The sequence below is a fragment of the Rhinopithecus roxellana genome, chromosome 8, assembly GCF_007565055.1.
Source record: "Rhinopithecus roxellana isolate Shanxi Qingling chromosome 8, ASM756505v1, whole genome shotgun sequence".
NCBI lineage: Eukaryota > Metazoa > Chordata > Mammalia > Primates > Cercopithecidae > Rhinopithecus > Rhinopithecus roxellana.
Genome location: NC_044556.1, coordinates 9988947 through 10010541, shown reverse-complemented (window position 1 = coordinate 10010541; position 21595 = coordinate 9988947). Strand labels below are relative to the sequence as shown.

Sequence of the window (21595 nt, the reverse complement as noted above, 5' to 3'; positions counted from 1 at the left end):
AAAGAAATATCTGAATTATTTCTGACTCCTAGTTTCATTGAAAATGAAGTCTGTGGAGGATTTATTGTTCCAGTTGCTATGTCTAGAAGATTCAAAACCAGGTTCCTGACGTGCTCCTTTCAAATTGGATGCCCAGCTCCACTTGGAGATCTTTGATCTGGGGAAGTAATCACAGATCCTCCTCTGCTTAAACCCTCCAATTCTCTTGCGGTTTTCTGTTGATGTTAAATAAACTCCAAACTCCTCATCTTTGCCTCCAAGGCTCCGCTGATCTGGGCCTCACCATTCTTTCATGCCCCCTCCCCTATCATACTGTCTTGGGTCCCCACTCTGGCCATCCTGGACTTTTTATATCCCTCAGACATCCCAAGCTGTTGCCTGCCCCAGGCTCCTTGAATGTCTGTTTCTTCTTCTCTCTGGAAAACTTGTCCAGCTGCTACACCGGCTTCTGCCATCTCTTCTCTCCAATGCCTGCCAGACGCATGGCTATAATTAGCAAAATGGATGTTGCAAGGAACTTTTTCACTGGATTGGCTAGAAGTATCATAGAGAGGCCCCTCCCCCTTTCTTTGGCATGAACAGAGTATAGGAATCTTGCAGGTTGCCTGATCCTTACCGTGCTAGGTATGGATAGAGGGCTCTGCACTTGTCCAGGTTCCAGCCAACTTCATGGAGGATTTTTGTTGCCTGACTCCAACTAAAAGGTTAGCTAAATCTGGGCTGCAAGGTGCAAAGTCCTGGAAAAGGGAGAGTGGGAGGGACTTCCTTTAGCTCATCAACCAAGATCCACGTTTCTGTGTAGCATAATTCGGTCAGAGATGTGTTGTCTCAGGTAGATTGCTGTCATCCTCTACCTACACTGTTGGAAGCTAGTGATATGGACTACAAAGAATCCAGGAGTCCTGAAACCAGGTCATTTGGGGTCAGTCAAGACCAATAGCAGCATTTTATAGTGTGGGCAGGGGAAGAAAAGAGGCCGGGCACAGTGACTCACACCTGCAATCCGAGCCCTTTGGGAGGCTGAGGCAGGTGGATCACCTGAGGTCAGGTGTTCGAGACCAGCCTGGCCAAAATGGTGAAACCCCGACTCTACTAAAAATACAAAAATTAGCTGGGTATGACGGTGCATGCCTGTAATCCCAGCTACTCGGGATGCTGAGATGAGAGAATGGCTTGAATCCGGGAGGCGGAGGTTGCAGTAAGCCGCGATTGCGCCAATGCACTCCAGCCTGGGTGACAGAGCAAGACTGTGTCTCAAAAAAAAAAAAAAAAAAAGGCTGGAGTTGCTGGAGAGAGCTTAGGACATCTAACCCAGCTTTAGTCTTTCCCAGGGCTGGGTTGCCATGAAGCCCACAGAGAACTTTCTTTCAGATTCCACAGAGCAGCCTGGAGCCCCTAAAAGCCATCATCCAGTACAGACTGCCAATGAAGGAGAACAACAACTTGTACTCTGTAAGTGTGGGAGGTGGGCACTGGGGAAAGGGGAGGGCGGGGCCTTGCAAGAAAAGTGGGCGTGGCCTAAGGAAGTGGAAGGTGAGCAGAGGGAGGAGGTGGGACCTGGCAAGGGTGGGAACTCTCAAAGGAAGTAGGTGGGGACTCTCAAAGGAAGTGAATGGTGAGGAAAGGAAGTGGGTGGGGCCTTGTGAAGAAAGTGGGTGTGACCTTTCAAAGGACGTGAAAGGTGAGCAGAGGGAGGGGGTGTGACCTTACAAGGGAAGTGGGTGTGGCCTTTCAAAGAAAGTGGGAGGTAAGCAGAGATGCAATGGGGCCTCACAAATGTGGTAGGTGGGGCTTTGCAAAGGGCTGTTGGTGGGGCTTCGTAAATGTAGTGGGTGGGGCTTTGCAAAGGGAAGTGGGTGGGGCTTCCCAAATGTAGTAAGTGGGGCTTTGCAAAGGGAAGTGGGTGTGGCCTTTGCAAAGGGAAATGGGAGGTGAGCAATGCGTGGCGGCCTCGTAAAAGGAAGTAGGCGGGACCTTTGGGACACATTTTTCCCTTCTGGCATGAAGAGACTGATTAATGAACAGTATCTGTTCCAACTAATTACTGCTGGGCTGAACAAATCACCGCCAAAACTGGTGGCTAAAAAAAAAAAATCAGTCATTTTGTTATTTTTTTCCCAAGAACATTAAGATAAACAATATACTAAAAAGTTGAAAATTATGTGTTAAAACTAACATTAAGTTTAAATATTTTATTTATACCCAAGCCAAAATTTATTATAACTATTTTCCTGGCTTTAACAGATACAAAATCATTGATAATATTTTTACTAAAACCATCGACCATTTAAAAATATGCATATAGGGATTTAAATTTTTCCTTTTGCTGCAAGCTCCAGTATGGCTAGGACCCAACAGCTCTGTCGCAGCCTGTCTTTATGTAAAATTTTGATATGTAGTTCATCACGGATGCTTTTTGCTTTAATAGTTACTTTTAAAATACTGTTCATTAAAATATTATTTATCTTAAGCTGGGCATGATGGCACATGCCTGTAATCCCAGCTATTCAGGAGGCTGAGGTGGGAGGATTACTTGAGCCCAGGAGTTCGAGATCAGTCCGGGCAACACAGCAAGACCTCATCTCAAAAAATAATAAATAAGCAAATTTGCTAAACTAAAATATCATTGATCCTGATTACCAAGGGTTTTTTTTGCATCCCCTTGGGTATTGTGCTGTAAGCAAGGACTCTGGTTTTCATCTTAGTCCCAGACCTGTAGCTGGGGTGCAGCCAGCATCTTTCTCCATCTCTTTATGGTTTTTCCATATGGCCTCTCTAGCATGGTCACTTCAAGATTGCGGGCTGGGCACGGTGGCTCATGTCTGTAATCCCAGCATTTTGGGAGGCCGAGGCCGGTTGATCACGAGGTCAGGAGTTTTTGAGACCAGCCTGGCCAACATGGTGAAACTCTGACTTGACTAAAAATACAAAAATTGCCAGGCGTGTTGGCGCACACCTGTAATCCCAGCTACTCAGGAGGCCGAGGCAGGAGAATCGCTTGAACCCAGGAGGCAGAGGTTGCAGTGAGCCGAGATCACGCCACTGCACTCCAGCATGGGCGACAGAGTGAGACTCCATCTAAACAACAACAGAAAGATTGCTGGACTTACTTGGTGGCTGAGATCTTTATAGAGAATATCTTGAGAGAGAGCATGTCTGCCAGGTGGAAGCTGTCTCACTTTTATGACTTAGTCTCGGAAGTCACATAACATTGCTCCCATCATCATTTGCCCATCAAGGCCAAGCCAAAGATCTGCCAGGGATCAAGGGATGGGGACATAGACATCACGGCTTACTAAGGGAGAGGCAAAGTGCCTAAAGAATGTGTGACATTATACATATTGTCACAATCATGTTTGGAAAATATATTCTGCTGCAGCATCTTTTGGATCCAGAAAATGTTTGCTTGCAAGCAACAGAGATCCACTTAAGCCAAAGAAGACTTTTATTATTGTTTTTAGTTTGCTTTTTTTTTTTTTTTGAGACAGAGTCTCACTCTGTCACCCAGGCTGGAGTGCCGTGGTGCAATCTCAGCTCACGGCAACCTCCACCTTCTGGGTTCAAGTGATTCTCCTGCCTCAGCCTCCCGAGTAGCTGGGACTACAAGCGCCTACCACCACGCCTGGTTAATTTTTTGTATTTTTAGTAGAGACGGGGTTTCACCGTGTTAGCCAGGATGGTCTCGATCTCCTGACCTTGTGATCTGCCCGCCTCGGCCTCCCAAAGTGCTGGAATTACAGGCGTGAGCCACTGCTCCCGGCCTGCTTTTTTTTTTTGAGACAGAGTCTCACTCTGTCACCCAGGCTGGAGTGCAGTGGTGCAATCTTGGCTCACGGCAACCTCCACCTCCTGGGTTCAAGTGATTCTCCTGCCTCAGCCTCCCGAGTAGCTGGGATTACGGGCACCCACCACCATGCCTGGCTAATTTTTTGTATCTAATTTTTTGTATTTTTTTTTAGTAGAGACGTGGTTTCTCCATGTTGGCCAGGCTGGTCTTGAACTCCTGACCTCAAGTGATCCACCTTCCAAAGTGCTGGGATTACAGGTGTGAGCCACTGCTGTTGTTTTATTTTAAAGGATATATTGAGTTATCTTACAGAAACCAGGGCAAGAGGCTTGTGAGAGACCATGAAAAATCCCTTCTAATTTCCATGAGATTAGGCTCTCAAACCCATTGCTCCAATCAGAAGGAACTGGAAGTCATGGAGTTTATTTTGGTTTTCCCTCCATGCAAGTGGGAGAAATGAACCTTTCTGGCCAGCCAAAACTCATCAGCTTTCATGCTTTTCAGAAAACATAAATGTCCACATTAACACCAGAACAATGACTAAGACAACCAATTAGAATTACAGACTTTTCAGGAGATCAAGACCATCCTGGTTAACATGGTGAAACCCTGTCTCTACGAAAAATACAAAAATTACCTGGGCGTGGTAGCACACGCCTGTAGTCCCAGCTACTCAGGACGTTGAGGCAGGAGAATCGCTTGAACCCAGGAGGCGGAGGTTGCAGTGAGCGGAGATTGCGCCACTGTACTCCAGTCTGGCGAGAGGAAGACTCTGTCTCAAAAAAAAAAAAAAAAATTACAAACTTTTTAGAGGTTCAAATTGACCAGTACAGCAACAGCCTTAAGTCTTGGATAACTTAAAAGACTCCTTTGTTAGCAATAACACTTATAGCAGGGTTTCTCAACCTCCTTGCTGTTGACATTTGGGGCAGGTAATTCTGTGTTGTAAGGAGCTGTCCTATGCCCTGTAGGATGCTGAGCTGCATCGCTGGCCTCCACTCACTGGATGCCAGGAATATATCCCCTACCTCCCACTGGAAACAACCAAAGTGTCTCCAGACACTGCCTAATAGTCCCTGGTGGTGGGTGGGTGGGCGGTGGTGGAGGACTATCACCCCTGGTTGAAGCTGCCAATTTATAGGGGATAGCGACATAGAAAGGCATCTACTTCTCTGCAAGGGAGAGTAGAACCTACCATTTTAAGATTCTGTTTAGACTGGGCACAGTAGGCTCATGCCTGTAATGGGGAGGCTGAGGTGGACAAATAACCTGAGGTCAAGAGTTCGAGACCAGCCTGGCCAACATGGAGAAACCCTGTCTCTACTAAAAATACAAATACTACTAATAATGGCCCAAGCACAGTGGCTCACACCTGTAATCCCAGCACTTTGGGAGAATGAGACGGGCAGATCCCGAGGTCAGGAGATCGAGACCATCCTGGCCAACATGGTGAAACCCCATCTCTAATAAAGATACAAAAATTAGCCAGCCATAGTGGTGCATGCCTGTAGTCCCAGCTGCTCAGGAAGCTGAGACAGGGGAATCGCTTGAAGCTGAGAGGCGGAGGTTGCAGTGAGCCAAGATCGCGCCACTGCATTCCAAACTGGCAACAGAATGAGACTCCATCTCAAAAAAAAAAAAAAAAAAAAAAAAAAGTGGCTCATGCCTATAATCCTGTAATCCCAGCACTTTGGGAGGCCAAGGCGGGTGGATAACCTGAGGTCAGGAGTTTGAGATCATCCTGACCAGTATGGTGAAACCCAACCTCTACTAAAAATACAAAAAGTAGCTGGGTGTGATGGCACGCACCTGTAGTCTCAGCTACTCAGGAGGCTGAGAGAGGAGAATCACTGGATCCGAAGAGGCAGAGGTTGCAGTGAGTTGAGACCATGCCATTGCACTCCAGCCTGGGCAACAGAGCAAGACTCTGTCTAAAAACAAACAAATAAATAAAATAAAATAAAACACACACACACACACACACAAAAGTCAGGCATGGTGGTGCATGCCTGTCCAAGCTGCTTGGGAGGCTGAGGCAAGAGGATCACTTGAACCTGGAAGGTGGAGGTTGCAGTGAGCTGAGATCATGCCATTGCACTCCAGCCTGGGTGACAGAGCAAGACTCTGTCTCAAAAGGAAAAAAAAAAAAAAAAAGAAAAAAAAAAAAAGATTCAGTTTAGGACCCAGAAATGACCAAAAAAGAATGAGACTGAGAAAGTCAACTGTGACATTTGGGAAGAAAAATGGCAGAGTAAGACAATGAACTGTGCCAGTTGTGATGCTTGGCATCTGTGTGCCCAATAGACTGAGGACCCACCCAGATCTCCAAGAGAGGGGATTGGATTGGACCAGCATAGGTCTGGTGCCCATCCCAATCCAGTCATCTGTGGCTGTTGAAGGGGGGGGTCTTCTATCAGCCTTTGAGGGAACACCCTTTGTAGGGAGACCTAGGGGCATCTCTGAGAAAGGACCGGTTCCCCCAGAGGGCTTGGGTGTGCTCTTCCTCTCACCCTCACCCTACCCTGTTAGAGATTATCTGGGCAAAAGGCCTCAGACGAAGCCAGCATCACCCTGGGCAGGTTTCAGGCAACACTGGCCATTTGTGGAGGACTTTGAGGAGCCTCTATTTTTTTTTTTTTTTTTTTTTTTTGAGATGGAGTCTCACTCTGTTGCCCAGGCTGGAGTGCAGTGGCGTGATCTCGGCTCACTGCAACCTCCACCTCCCCAGTTCAAGCAATTCTCCTACCTCAGCAACCCAAGGAGCTGGGATTACAGGCACCTGCCACCATGCCCAGCTAATTTTTTTATTTTTAGTACAGACGGGGTTTCACCATGCTGGCCAGGTTGTTCTCGAACTCCTGACCTTGTGATCCTCCCAAAGTGCGGGATTATAGGTGTGAGCCACCGTGCCCGGCCGAGGGGCCTCCATCTTTAAGTCAGCGCATCATCCTCATCCAGAGCCTTGTTGGGGGTTCAGTGGTAGAATTCCCGCAGATCCCATGTGATGCTCAGTCTATACAACCCAAGAGTTCACTTTGAGGCACCGAATTCTGTCATAGTTAAGAGCACAGGCTCTGGAGTCAGACCTTGGGTTTGAATGCTAACTCCTCTCTTCACTTGCCTTAAGTAATCTGACACGGGTAAGTAATCTACCACCCCTGAGCGTCAGCTTCTTCATCTGCCAGAATGAGGCAATGTATCAATTATCAATAAGGATGCCTTTGGTCTTAAGTGACAAAAGTCTGACCCCAAATGGCTTAAGCCAAAAAAAAAAAAAAAAAAAAGATAATTTGTTGGCCCACACAACTATAGTTCAGGGTGTGGATTTCAGGCATGGCTGGAACCAGGGGCTCAAAGAATGTGCCCAGGCTCTATTTTCCTTTTTCTATTTCTTAGCTCCACTCCAGCCTTGCTTTCTCACATAGTCCTGAGAGGGTTCAGCAGCTCCTAGAGCTACATTTTGAGTCATTCACATCCACAGCCTGTGTCTGAGAATTCCCAGGTCAAGTCTTCGTCTTCACTGTGATTGGACCACTTGAGGTCACATGTCCAGACTTGACCCAATCACCATAACCCAGGCTGATAGAATAGTTTGAACCAATTAGGGTTGACTTCTGGATCTGTGGGTGAAGTCAGCCCCATCCAATTGGTGACTAAGAAGTTGGGGTGGGTAGCGGAATTTGGGAAGGCAGCGAACAAATAATACCTAACTCCATAGAGCACTTACCACCTGCCAACTACTGTTCTGAGCACTTTGCATATATTAACTCTCTTACTGCTTAGAACAGCCCAAGGAGTTGCGTCCTGACATCATTTCCATTTTACAAATGAGGAAACTGAAGCACAGGGAGCTTAAGTGGCTTGGTGACACTGCGAGGAAGTGGCAGAACTGGAAGCAAATATCTTGGGACTTTCGTAAGAGGTGTCAGGACTGGCACATCCTAAGCCCTTCCACTGCTGAGGATCATTCTTTAGGAAAAGCTGATAGGACGAGATCTGGCTGGGGAAGAGGACTCCTGACTGCCTTCTCATCCTCCGTTTGTCTTTTCTGTCCACAGTGGGATGATTTCATGGAACTTGGCGGAAGCATTGCTGACACCCAACTGGAGCAGGTCATCAAGAGCCAGAAGGCGAATCAATGCGCAGTGCTCATCTACACTTCCGGGACCACAGGCATGCCCAAGGGAGTGATGCTCAGTCATGACAACGTACGCCAAAGTCCCTTTGCTCTGGAGTGGTGGCCTTTGGGCTGTTTCTCCTGTTGGCTTCCAGGGGCAGGGTGGCATTCCAGGGTCTAGCACGCAGTGGCTCCTTCTCCACTGGGGCTTAGAGAGTAGTGTAGTTGCTTCACTAGGGGGCAGCAGAGTGCAGGGATTCAGATCAAGGAATGCTGGCCATGTCAAAAGCAGAAAAATGTCTGGCAGGGTATGCACCCAACAGACAAGGATGATTCCTCTGTGTAAGTCAGGAAAGGTGTGTGTGTGTGTGTGTGTGTGTGTGTGTTTGAGATGGAGTCTTGCTCTGTCACCCAGGCTGCAGTGTAGTTGCGCAATCTCAGCTCACGGCAACCTCTGCCTGCGTTCAAGTGATTTTCCTGCCTCAGCCTCCCAAGTAGCTGGGATTACAGGCACCCACCACCACGCCCAGCTAATTTTTGTATATTTAGTAGAGACAGAGTTTCACCAAGTTGGCCAGGCTGGTCTTGAACTCCTGACCTCAGGTGATCCACTGCCTCGGCCTCCCAAAGTGCTGGGATTACAGGCATGAGCCACCATGCCCAGCCTACTTTATTTTTCAGTTGTGTTTGTGTATGTGTGTGTGTGTTTGTTTTTATTTATTTATTTATTTTTGAGACTGAGTCTGGCTCTGTTCCCCAGGCTGGAGTGCAGTGGCACTCCACTCACTGCAACCCCTGTCTCCTGGGTTCAAGCAATTCTCACACCTCAGCCTCCTGAGTATCTGGGACTACAAGCCAGTGCCGCCACACCCAACTAATTTTTTGTATTTTGGGTAGAGATGGAGTTTCACCATGTTGATCAGGCTGGTCTCAAACTCCTGACCTGAAGTCATCTGCCTGCCTCGGCCTCCCAAAGTGTTGGGATTACAGGCATGAGCCACTGCACCTGGTCTATTTTTAAATTGTTTTTACAGATGGGATCTTGCCATGTTGCCCAGGCTGGAGTGCAGTGACTACTCAGAGGCACAATCATCGTGCACTTAAGCTTCAGACTCACAGGCTCAAGTGATCCTTCTGACTCAGCCTCCCAAGTAGCTGGGTCTACAGGTGCATGCCACCACGCCTAGCCTGCTGGTTTTTAAATGAAACATTTCTACCTTATAAATGCTTCCCTGCCCCCCCTCAGCCTAGGGTAATTGTTGCCAGCACACACTGGTGTCTGACAACCTCAGTGTTGGAATCCTGGCTTTGCTACTTGTAAGTAACAATATACGCTGGTGTGCCATTGGTCATATGACATCATCAAACTGTGTGTCAGTTTGCCCATCTGTAAAATGGGGAGAGTAGAGTGCCCAATTCTGGCAGAGGGCCTCGCCCATGGAAGGTCAGCAATGGAAGATTGCAAAGGTCATCCTCCACTTCCTTAACACACTGTCTCAGCTAGTGCTGTATAGCAAGGTGTGGGGCTAGGATCATCCCCCTGGGTCTGGAGCTCCCAATCCTAGATCCACACCTTGGAAATCTTTTCTGAATTTCTCATTTTAACATGAATCCAAATCTTTTGCCAACACTGTCTCCTTCTTGCAGAACTCCTTTCCTCCTCCTGAATCTTAGCTCAAGGTCTCTCAGAAGTTTTCTGATTTTTCTACAACTATGGTTTTTAGCCTCCCATACTGTCTGTTTGAGCAACATCGTGGGCCCAGGATGAAGGTCTATATGTAAATTAAAACTTGGCTTCCTGTAAAATTTGATGCATAAATATATTTTGCTATAACGACAAGGAAAGCAGGCTTCAAGTTTGGCAATAAATCGTTGGAGTAAAAATTAAAAGTTCAGACATTACAGAAGCCCTTGGACTCAACCGTATGATGCATGATAGAGAAAAATTATTTTTGGTCCAGTCTCCATCATCGCTCCCCTGGATCTGTGTGGTTGCTTTCACCCTATCCTGTTACCCGCCTCCCACCCAACTCCCACCCTTACCCCCGTCTATCCTCTCTACAGCCACCAGAGGACGCCTGTCAGCACCTGAGTCAGGTCCCATTCCTCCTCTGTCCGCAGCCCGCCATGACTCCCATCTCCCTCCAGGTAAAAGCCCCAGTCCTCCTGAGGCCCACAAGGCCCTGCAAGCCTAGCCCCTTCCCCTTCCTCCTCTCTTCTCCACCCTCTCTCCCCCTTCCTCATTCTGTTCTAGCCACACCGTCCTCCTCACTGTTCCTCCAACTCGCCAGACAAGTCCTGCCTCGAGGTCTTTGCATGAGCTTGGTGGGAAGTTTTTCCAGATAGCCACACAGCTTGTTCCCTCCCCTCCTTCAGGTGGGTCTCTGCTCAGCGTAACTTCCTCAGTGAAGCCCTCCCTAACTGCCATGTTTGAAACAGCAAAGAATAAACCACCCCCTTACTCCCTAATTCCCGTTTGGCTACTTCTTTTCTTCCTTAGAATTTTTTAACACTGACATATTATATGCTCATTTGTTTATCAGGAACATCAGCTCCTTGAGGTCAGGGGTTGTCTGTCTTATTCACTACTGTAACTGCAGGGCCTGGTGGGCAGGAGGACTCAATCCACTTTTGGGAAATGAATGAATGAAAGAAATCTGATTAAACAGGATATTCTCCTCTATGCTGGCTAGTATTTATGCTCCTAGTAGCTGCATGTCTGCTAAGACATTCTCCTAGCACAGGGGTTATAAGCATAGATCCTGAAGCAAGACTGCCCACTTTTTAATGGGGCTGTTTTATTTTTTTCTTGTTGATTTAAGTTCCTTACAGATTCTGGATGTTAGTCCTTTTTTTAAAACAGAATCTTGCTCTGTCATCCAGGTTGGAGTGCAGTGAACACTATCTCGGCACACTGCAATGTCCACCTTCCAGGTTTAAGCGAGTCTCCTGTCTCAGCCTCCCAAGCAGCTGGGATTACAGGCACCCACCACCACGCCTGGCTCATTTTTGTATTTTTAGTAGAGATGGGGCTTCACTATGTTGGGTAGGCTGGTCTCAAACTCCTGACTTCAAGTGATCCACCCGCTTCAGCCTCCCAAAGTGATTACAGGCGTGAGTCAAAGCACCTGGCCGATATTAGTCCTTTATTGGACGCATAGTTGCAAATATTTTCTCCTATTCTGTAGGTTGTCTTTACTCTGTTAATTGCTTCTTTTGCTATGCAGAAGCTCTTGAGTTTAAGTCCCAATTGTCCATGTCTGTTTTTCTTGCATTTGCTTTTGTGGTCTTAGTCATAAATTCTTTGCCTAGGCCCATGGTCAGAAGAATTTTTCCTAGGTTTTCTTTGAGTTTCTTCATTTTTCTGCACATGGCTAGCCAGTTTTCCCAGCACCATTTATTGAATGGGATGTCCTTCTCCGTTGTTTATTTTTATTTTTATTCATTTATTTATTTTTTTGAGATGGAGTCTCGCTGTGTTGCCCAGGCTAGAGTGCAGTGGCGCAATCTCGGCTCACTGCAAGCTCCACCTCCCGGATTCACGCCATTCTCCTGCCTCAGCCTCCAGAGTAGCTGGGACTACAGGTGCCCGCCACCACGCCCAGCTAACTTTTTTTTTTTCTTTTTTTGTATTTTTAGTAGAGATGGGGTTTCACCATGTTAGGCAGGTTGGTCTCGATCTCTTGACCTTGTGATCCGCCCACCTCGGCCTCCCAAAGTGCTGGGATTACAGGCGTGAGCCACTGCGCCCGGCCTCGTACATCTTTTATTTCTCGTTTGTGCCTGATTGCTCTGGCTAGGACTTCTAGTACCATGTTGAATAGCAGTGGTGAAAGTGAATATCTTTGTCTTGTTTCAGTTCTTAGAGGGGGTGCTTCCAACTTTTGCCCATTCAGTATGATGTTTGCTGCAGGTTTGTCATAGACAGCTCTTATTATTTTGGGGTATATTCCTTGATGCCTAGTTTGTTGAGGGTTTTTATCATAAAAAATGTTGGATTTTGTCAAATGCTTTTTCTGCAGCCATTGAGATGATCATATGGCTTTTGGTTTTAATTCTGTGTATGTGATGAATCACATTTATTGATTTGTATATGTTGGACCATCCTTGCATCCCAGGAATAAAGCCCACTTAAAAAGTATCTTTATTTTCATTTGTTTCAAAGATTTTTTTATTGCTTCCTTAATTTGTTTACCTAAAAGTCATTAAGGAGCAAGTTGCTTAGTTTTCACGTATTTGTGTGGTTTTGAGGGTTCCTGTTCGTATTGATTTCTAATTGCATTCCACTGTGGTCTGAGAAGATGCTTGATATGATTTTGATTTTTTTAATTTATTAAGACTTTCATTGTGGCAAAGCATGTTGTTAATCTTAGAGAATGTTCCATGTGCAGATGAGAAAAATGTATATTCAGTGGTCACTGGGTGGAGTATTCTGAAGATGTCTATCAGGTCCCTTTGGTCAACTGTCCAATTTAGTCTAGAATTTCTTTATTTTCTGGCTCAATGTTCTGTCTGTCAGTGGGGTGTTGAAGTCCCTCACAATTATTGTATGGCTATCTCTTTTCTTAAGTCTAGTAGTACTTGTCTTATAAATCTGGGTGCTCTGATGTTGGGAGGATGGTTAGATCTTCTGGTTGAATTTAACCCTTTATCATTATATAATGCCCCCTTTTTTTTTTTTAACTGTCATTAGGTTACAAACTGTTTTATCAGATAAAACAATAGCACCCTCTCATCTGGTTTTCTATTTGCATGATAGATCTTTCTTCATCCCTTTACTTTGAGCCTCTGAGTGTCATTACATGTGAGATGGGTCTCTTGAAGGCAGCAGCAGGTTGGGTCTTTTTTTTTTTTTTTTTGAGACAGAGTCTCGCTCTGTTGCCCAGGCTGGAGTGCAGTGGCCGGATTTCAGCTCACCGCAAGCTCCGCCTCCCGGGTTTATGCCATTCTCCTGCCTCAGCCTCCCGAGTAGCTGGGACTACAGGCGCCCGCCACCTCGCCCGGCTAGTTTTTTGTATTTTTTAGTAGAGACGGGGTTTCACTGGGTTAGCCAGGATGGTCTCGATATCCTGACCTCATGATCTGCCCATCTTGGCCTCCCAAAGTGCTGGGATTACAGGCTTGAGCCACTGCGCCTGGCCTTTTTTTTTTTTTAATCAAATTTGTCACTCTATGTGTTTTAAGTGCTGTATTTAGGATGTTTATGTTCAAGGTTAATATTGATATGTGAGGTTTTGTTCCTGTCATAGTGTTTTTAGCTAGATGCTTTGTAGTGTTGATTGTGTAGTTGCTTTATAGGGTCTGTGGGCTTTGTACTTACATGTACGTTTATGGTAGCAAGTATTGTTCTTTTGTTTTCATGTTTAGAACTCCTTTGAGCATTTCTTTTCAGGCTGATCTAGTGATGACAAATTCCTTTACATTTGCTTGTCTGAGAAATATTTATTTCCCATTTATGAAACTTAGTTTGGTGGGATATAAAATTATTGGCTGGCATTTATTTTTCTTTAAGAAGGCTAAAAATGGGCCCCCAATCTCTTCTGGCTTGTAAGGTTTCTTCTAAGAAATCCACTGTATGTCTGATGGAATTTCCTTTATATGTAATTTGGCCCTTTTCTCTAGCTGCCTTTAAGATTTTTTTCATATTGACCTTGGTCTGATGACTATATGCCTTGGGGGTGGCCATATTGTATAGCATCTCACAGGAGTTCTCTGGATTTCTCACATCTAGGTGTTGACCTCTCTAGCAAGATTAGGGAAATTTTCTAAGTTGCATACTTTTTCTTCTTTTCTCTCAGGAATACATTTAAGTCATAGGTTTGGTTGCTTTACATAATCCCATATTTCTCAAATACTTTGTTTTTCTTTATTTCTTTTTTCTTTACTTTTGTCTGACTGAGTTGTTTGAAAGATCATTCCTCAAGCTCTGGAATTCTTTCTTCTGCTTGGTCTAGTCTAACTATATTTTTAAATTTCTGGAGTGAATTTTTCAATTCCAGAAGTTCAATTTGTTTTTTTCTTAATATATCTATGTTGTATTTCATATATTGAAGTGTTTTTCGAGTTTCCTTATATTAGATTCCAACTTTCTCTTGGATCTCATTAAGTTTCCTTGCAACGCATATTTTGAATTCTTTATCTGTCATTTCAAACATTTCAATCTGGTGAGGATCCATTGCTAGAGAACTGGTGAGATTCTTTGGAGGTGCTGAAACACTCTGGCTTTTTTTACTGCCAGAGTTCTTGCACTGATTCGTTCTTATCTGAAGGAGCTGTCACTTCTTATTTTTGAATCTTCTATTGTTTGGATGAGGCTTTTGTATTTTTAAATTCTAATTTCCCTTGAGGGTATGGCTGTGGCATATGTTGTGTATGACTGTATGGCATTGCCTCTGAGTGCTTTTGGAGGCCAAAGGTCTGTATGGGTTCCATGGTTGTGGATAGCTTCTATGCAGTGGCTAAGGTCTGTATGGATTCCATGGTTGTGGAGAGCTTCTGTGCGGTGGTTAAGGTCTGTATGGGTTCCATGGTTGTGGATAGCTTCTGTGCAGTGGCTTTCTCAGATGCTGCTTGTTGTAATGATGTAATGGACGTAAGAGCCAACACTATCTCCTGCAGGACTGAGGGTGTGGAGGTCTCAGGAGGCTCATCTCATGCACTGTCAATAAACCCTTCCAGTAGCAAGATTTTTGTTTGGTGGTGCAGTGCAGGCTGCAGTCCAGTAGACGGCACTTAAAAATTAGAACCAGCAGGTAGGCTGGTGCCAAGTAGGCACGCATACCCTGATGGGGAGGTAGCAGGAAGAGATCATGATGGGGTGCACTGAGGTCTCAGGGGTAGTGGCAAGGAGTACACTAGTTCCTTGTCCTGAGCCAGCAGGAATGCAGTCCGCTTCTCTATCACACCCCGTCATGGGGCTCACAATCTTCTGTTTATAAAGGCTTCATCCTTTGGTTCCTGGCAGCAGTGTGGGGTGGGAGGGCAGGTGGGAAATGACCCCTTGTCCATGTCTTTTCCCAGGCACAGGTGCTGCCCACTCCAGTGGTTTGTGCCACACCCACATTTCCTTTGTCCCAAGGGGGGCTTTGGTGGGCTGCGTTCTCCTCCTCTTTTAGGGGCTACCCATGCCAAGGGTTAGATCTTCCGGGATCCTGCAGCACCCCAGAGGCTCACTGGTCCCCTGTGCTTGCCAAAGTCACAGCAGGTTGTGGGGTATGTTTGTGGGGAATCTGGTGGTGCAGTGGGTCAAAGGCAGAGAACCCCCAGGCAGGGCAGTGGCACCATAGGTGCACAACCGGTATGGTGCCTGCTGTCTCAGTTCAGGTCTGAGGGGAGTGTGAGCATGCCTGTGTGAACTGACCACCTGGTTCTCTGTCCCTGGGAAGTTCTCTAACCAGCACCCACGGTGTTGGCCTGGGTTGCAAGGGCAGAGGAGCTCCCTGACCATTTAGTGACCAGGAGATTATCAAAGGAGAGTGGGGAGCAAAGAAGCACTCCCACCTATCCTTTCCATGGGGCTCTGAGTTCCTCAGGAGCTGATCTTTGCCAGTTCCTTGCAGCTTTCCTTTTCTATGCCGCAGCTTCTTCCTGTGGGCACTCCAACAGGTCCTGCCTCTCTTTCCTCCATTTTCAGTTCAAAACATATCCATTCACCAGTAACTTTGATCTTCTTCCTGCAAACTGACATCTGATGTCCTTTGTGGCCATCATATATCAATTACACTGTTAGCAAGTGGCAGATTCTCATTCATATCCTTCTGATTCCAAACCACAAGGCTTTCCACAACAGGGAAGATGACACTTGTCAGCCAGGCTGAGCCCAGGCCACAGGGCTCTGGGCAGGGTCATGCTGTCCGTGAGTGACTTACAGGACCAACATGAGGATATCACTCTTGAACTTGTTTTTGAGGCAGAGTCTGCTCTGTTGCCCAGGTTGGAGTGCAGTGGCACAATCTCGGCTCACTGCAACCTCTGCCTCCCAATTTCAAGGGATTCCCCTGCCTCAGCCTCCCGAGTAGCAGGGATTACAGGCGTGTGCCAACACACCCAACTAATTTTTGTATTATTAGTAGAGACGGGGTTTCACCACATTGGCCAGGCTGGTCTCGAACTCCTGACCTCAGGGGATCTGCTCGCCTTGGCCTCCCAAAGTGCTGGGATTACAAGCGTGAGCCACCACGCCCGGTCATCACTCTTGAACTTCTCAACATGGTGGCTGCCTCCCCCAACAGCAAGTGGTCCCAAAGATTTGTCAGTCCCAGAATTTCCACAGCGTCCCTTCTGCTCCTTTCTGTCAGTCAAAACAAATCACTGGACCAATTTTGTCCCAGAGGAAAGAGAAACAAATTCCACCACAGAATGGGAGGAGTAGCAGAGAATTTGCAGCTCTGTTTAATCTACCACATAGACATAAAATGCTTAGAACAATGCCTGGCATAGAGGAAGCCATGTCAAGGATAGCTATTGATATTGTATTTGGTTGGGTGCAGTGGCTTACGTATTTAATCCCAGCACTTTGGGAGGCTGACACAGGAGGATTGCTTGAGGCCAGGATTGTTTGAGAGAAGCCTGGGAAACACAGCAAGACCCCATCTCTACAAAAAATGTTTTAAAAATTAGCTGGGCATGGTGGCACATGCCTGTAGTCCCAGCTACTCGGGAGGCTGAAGCAAGAAGATCCCTTGAGCCCAGGAGTTCGAGGTTGCAGTGAGCTATGATGCTGCCACTGCACTCCAGCCTAGGTGACAGAGTAAGGCCCTGTCTCATCATCATGCTTATAGCAGGAAGTTAAAGGTAGCCTTAGATGCTCTCCAGATGTCTGCAGCTCAGTGTTTCTAACATGTATGGAACACTATGTTCTATGCTCAGATAAACACATTTTAACCCCTCGGTAAAACCCCATCAGGAAAATTTTGTCACTAACCCTTTTACAGATGAGAAAACTGAGGCTCAGACAGAGGAAATTACTTGGTCAGGATCACAGAGCAAGGGAAGCTCTGAACTGAAATCTGAACCAGGAGTGTCTAAACCATTGTACCTCACAGACTACACACACCAAGCCCCTTCTCTCAACAAAAGTGTGCTAGGTTCCTTGAACCCTGGACTATGCATGACAAGGTTTATGGGAGCCTTCATCCTGAGCCCAGGGAAAGAAGTGAAACTAGCCTTGAGGGACATTTTGGGCTGACTGCTGTATGTCCTTTATTCTAGTTAACCTTTCCTTCTATTTCCTCATTCATTCGACAAAAATTCATTGAGCACCTAGTATGTACTGGGGAATATTCCAGGAACAGGGGATACAGCAGCGAACAAGACAGACTCAATCTGGACCTTGGGAACAGATAAGAAATTAACAAATGAAAACATTCGGCCGGGCGCGGTGGCTCACACCTGTAATCCCAGCACTTTGGGAGGCTGAGGCGGGTGGATCACAAGGTCAGGAGATTGAGACCACGGTGAAACCCCGTCTCTGCTAAAAATACAAAAAATTAGCCGGGTGCGGTGGCAGGCACCTGTAGTCCCAGTTACTCAGGAGGCTGAGGCAGGGGAATGGCTGATCCCGGGAGGCAGAGCTTGCAGTGAGCCGAGATCACGCCACTGAACTCCAGCCAGGGGGACAGAGCGAGACTCCGTCTCAAAAAAAAAGAAAACATTCAGCTTGTGTGACATGGTGCGTAGAGGCTTAGGCAGTCAATGGCACTTTCACCTTAGATGGTGTGAGATGGCCCTTCTAAGGAGGTGACATTTGAGCTGAGACTTAATGTTCAAGAAGTAGCCAGCCATGGGGGTGTGGGGTGGTGACGGGAAAGGTTGAAGAAAGAGCATTCCAGGCAGATGGAATAGCCAGTGCAAAGGCCCTGAGGCTGGACCATGCCTGATACATTGGAGGAACAGTGAGGAGGTCTGGGTGGCTGGATTAACAAAGTAACTATTTACCAGATATTTATGACACTAGTGAGAACTATAGGTGACAAAATTATAGGTACACTAAAACTTTACATCCATATATGCATTGGAGAAAGAAAAATGCTAATAATGCTAATTGCTGGGGTGTTTATATGATGGGATTATGGGTAGCCTTTTTGTTTGTTTGACCATGTTGGTTCCATAGTTCTATACTGGACCTGAGAAGCCTCTGTCCCCACTTTAAAGATGAGGCAATAAAGACCACAAGGGATTTTAAGTAAATAGCCCAAATGTCTAGCAAACAGTGGAGTCAGGGTTTGACTCTGGGACACTTGCTGAATCCTTCGGTTTTCTGAGTTCTGTCATTGGACCCAAGAGGGTCTGCAACCTCCCTACTCCTAAAGCTGCCTGCTAAATTTTGCAACCCCCCTAACTTCAGGCAAGTTAGTTAAGGGCTCTGTGCTTCTGTTTTCACATAATTCTCCCTGATTAAAAAAACCGTTAGACCTGGGGCTTCACCCAAAAAATCTGTTGAATGATTAATAGCCATCTACTCACCTGGGCTGCCCAAGAGGATGAAGTGGGGGCCCCAGGTCCTTACTCGATCTTACCTTGAGAGCATCTGCTTGAGCAAAGTAAGTGAGCGCCCCAATCTTTATGGGTACCCAGATGTCCATCATCTGTGCTGCAATGTGGCTGAGTGGGAGGGAGCTGACCACCGTCTCATGCTTTCCTGTCAGTTTAAAGTCCTTTGCCACTGCTCCTGCCATCCACGTGATCTGTAACATAAGGGACAATCCAAGATGCCTTATACTGACTTATGAAAAAGCAACACACACGCACTCAGCTAGATTGCAGCACAGACGGTGGACATCTGGGTACCCGTAAAGATCAGGGCACTCATATACTTTAGGCTTAAGCAGATGCTGTCAAGGTAAGATCAAGTAAGGACCTGGGGCCCCCACTTCATCCTCTTGGGCAGCCCAGATGAGTAGATGGTTGTGAATCATTTGACAGATTTTTTGGGGGAAGCTCCAAAAATTTCGGGAGAATTATAGTTACTGACCCCCAGGTGTGATGATGATTCAATGACTTGGTGTTTGTAAAGTATGCAAACAGTGTCTTGGTCATAGTAGGTGCTTTGTAAGTGTTTACTTAATTAATGTGTTTAGCTAAATATATTTAAAAGGGCCCTCCAGGCTGGGCATGGTCACTCACACCTATAATCCTAGCACTTTGGGAGGCTGAGGTGGGAGGTTGCTGGAGGCCAGGAGTTTGAGGCCAAGCTGGAAAACATAGTGAGTTCCCCTCTCTACAAAAAAAAAAAAAGTTAAAAAAAAAATTACCTGGTTGTGGTGGTGTGTGCCTGCAGTCCCAGCTACTCAAGAGGCTGAGATGGGATGATCCCTTGAACCCAGGAGTTTGGGGTTGCAGTGAGCTGTGATCACACCACTGCACTCCAGTCTGGGTGACAGAGTGAGGCCCTGTCTGAAAAATAAATACATAAAAATTTAAAAATAAAATGGCCCTTCTATGAGGGCGAGGCACCTTGGATTGTCCCTTATGTTACAGATCACGTGGATGGCAGGAGCAGTGGCAAAGGACTTTAAACTGACAGAAAAGCATGAGACGGTGGTCAGCTACCTCCCACTCAGCCACATTGCAGCACAGATGATGGACATCTGGGTACCCATAAAGATTGGGGCGCTCACTTACTTTGCTCAAGCAGATGCTCTCAAGGTAAGATCGAGTAAGGACCTGGGACTCCCACTTCATCCTCTTGGGCAGCCCAGGTGAGTAGATAGTTGTTAATCATTCAACAGATTTTTTGGGTGAGGCCCCAGGACTAACGGTTTTTCCTCTGCCCTCATCTTAATGCTCTATTTAGAAGCATTAAAAAGAAGACCAGGCACAGTGGCTCATGCCTGTATTCCCAGCACTCCGGGAGGCCGAGACAGGCAGATTGCTTGAGCTCAGGAGTTGAGACTAGCCTGAGCAAGATGGCGAAACCCCATCTCTACAGAAACCAATAATAACAGTAAATTTTTCTTAAAAAATAACACCTGACCAAATAAAGTAACTTTTTTTTTTTTTTTTTTTAACCAACTGGCTACATTCTCCTAGTTTTTTTTTTTTTTTTTTTTTTTTTTTTTTTTTGAGGCGGAGTCTCGCTCTGTCGCCCGGACTGGAGTGCAGTGGCCAGATCTCAGCTCACTGCAAGCTCCGCCTCCCGGGTTTACGCCATTCTCCTGCCTCAGCCTCCCGAGTAGCTGGGACTACAGGCGCCCGCCACCTCGCCCGGCTAGTTTTTGTATTTTTAGTAGAGACGGGGTTTCACCATGTTAGCCAGGATGGTCTCGATCTCCTGACCTCGTGATCCGCCCGTCTCGGCCTCCCAAAGTGCTGGGATTACAGGCTTGAGCCACCGCGCCCGGCCCATTCTCCTAGTTTTTATCTTTATCCAAGTCAGGGCATCCATGTATGGTTATGTAGTTGAACATTGAACAACCCAAGACAAAGATGTACTTGGTATTGAAAGTAAATATGTGTTTGTGTGTGTGTGTGTGTTTTTTATAAGTCAGTATTCCCAAATCTAAAAAGCTCCAAAAAAACAGGAGCTTTTGGCAGCAAAGTCGGATATGAATTGATACAATGTTGTTTGTGGTCTTCATTTTATTCCACTTACTGGGATTATGCATATATTTGACTGTAGAACTTTTATACCACCTTTTCTTGACTTTATCTTTTGCCTTTCTACTGTGGTGAGGATTTAGCTCCCTTCCTCTCCCGTCTCCTCATTTCTCCTTCCCCATTCTCTCAATATAAATTATTCTTAGTTAACTGAGCCAAGTAGTTTATTATATGATAACATTTCCTGTTTGGTACAACTTTTTGTTTTTCCCAGAATTAATAGTTGCCTTTCTTTTCCAATTTGGTGAAGTTTTTGCATATATGTCCAGTTACTCCATCTGATCTGTCACATGCTTATCAATATTCTCTAAATGCTCAAATGTTCATTGCATTATTATTATTATTATTTGAGATGGAATCTTGCTCTGTTGCTCGGGCTGGAGTGCAGTGCCATGATCTTGGCTCACTGCAACCTCTGCCTTCCAGGTTCAAGCAATTCTCGTGCCTCAGCCTCCCAAGTAGCTGGAACCACAGGCCTGTGTCACCATGCCTGGCTAATTTTTGTATTTTTAGTAGAGATGGGGGCTTCACAATTTTGGCCAGAACTCCTGAGCTCAGGTGAGCCTTGGCCTCCCAAAGTGCTGGGATTACAGGCATGAGCCACTGCACCCAGCTTCATTCAGCAGTTTAACTACAAAATAAATCTTAAATTTCTAGAAGTGGAATAAAAAAATCCTTATGATTTGGTTCTCTTACCTTCCCAATCTTTACCTCATTGTTTTCTCTCACATCTAAAAGAATAATTGCATTATTCTTTTCCTCCATCCTTCTGCACTTAGCTGGACTGTTGATTTGGGTTGTCCTAGGCTAGGTACCCTAGAAGCAAAATCTGAGTTGGAGATCTTTGTGATTTATCAATGGGGAGCTCTCAGGTGAAAACCAAAAGGAAGTGAGGAGAGAAGGATAGGCTGGGAGAAAAAGCAAGAAAGGACATACATTCAGCTGGATTGTAACTTCAGACTGATCCCATAGGAAGCTCTTGAGGCATGAATGACACCAGAGTTGTTCCACTTTGAGGCAAGGAGGCTGTGCTTTTGTATCCCCAACTCAGATAGTCATTGGCTGTGGGCTCAGGCACCCATGTGGGATAGGGA

The 21595-nt window shown here is 46.0% G+C and overlaps 1 protein-coding gene across 6 annotated transcripts in view; it reads left to right on the top strand.

Moving 5' to 3' along the window:
• ACSBG2 (acyl-CoA synthetase bubblegum family member 2) overlaps positions 1-21595 on the top strand; it is a 58693-nt gene that overhangs the window by 20358 nt on the left and 16740 nt on the right. For all 6 annotated transcript variants that reach the window (XM_010367182.2, XM_010367181.2, XM_010367180.2 and 3 more), the window contains exons 6-8: positions 1372-1452; positions 7846-7995; positions 19383-19550. In XM_010367182.2, coding sequence (XP_010365484.2) covers positions 1372-1452; positions 7846-7995; positions 19383-19550 — 399 coding nt within the window. The remainder of the gene's footprint in view (positions 1-1371; positions 1453-7845; positions 7996-19382; positions 19551-21595) is intronic.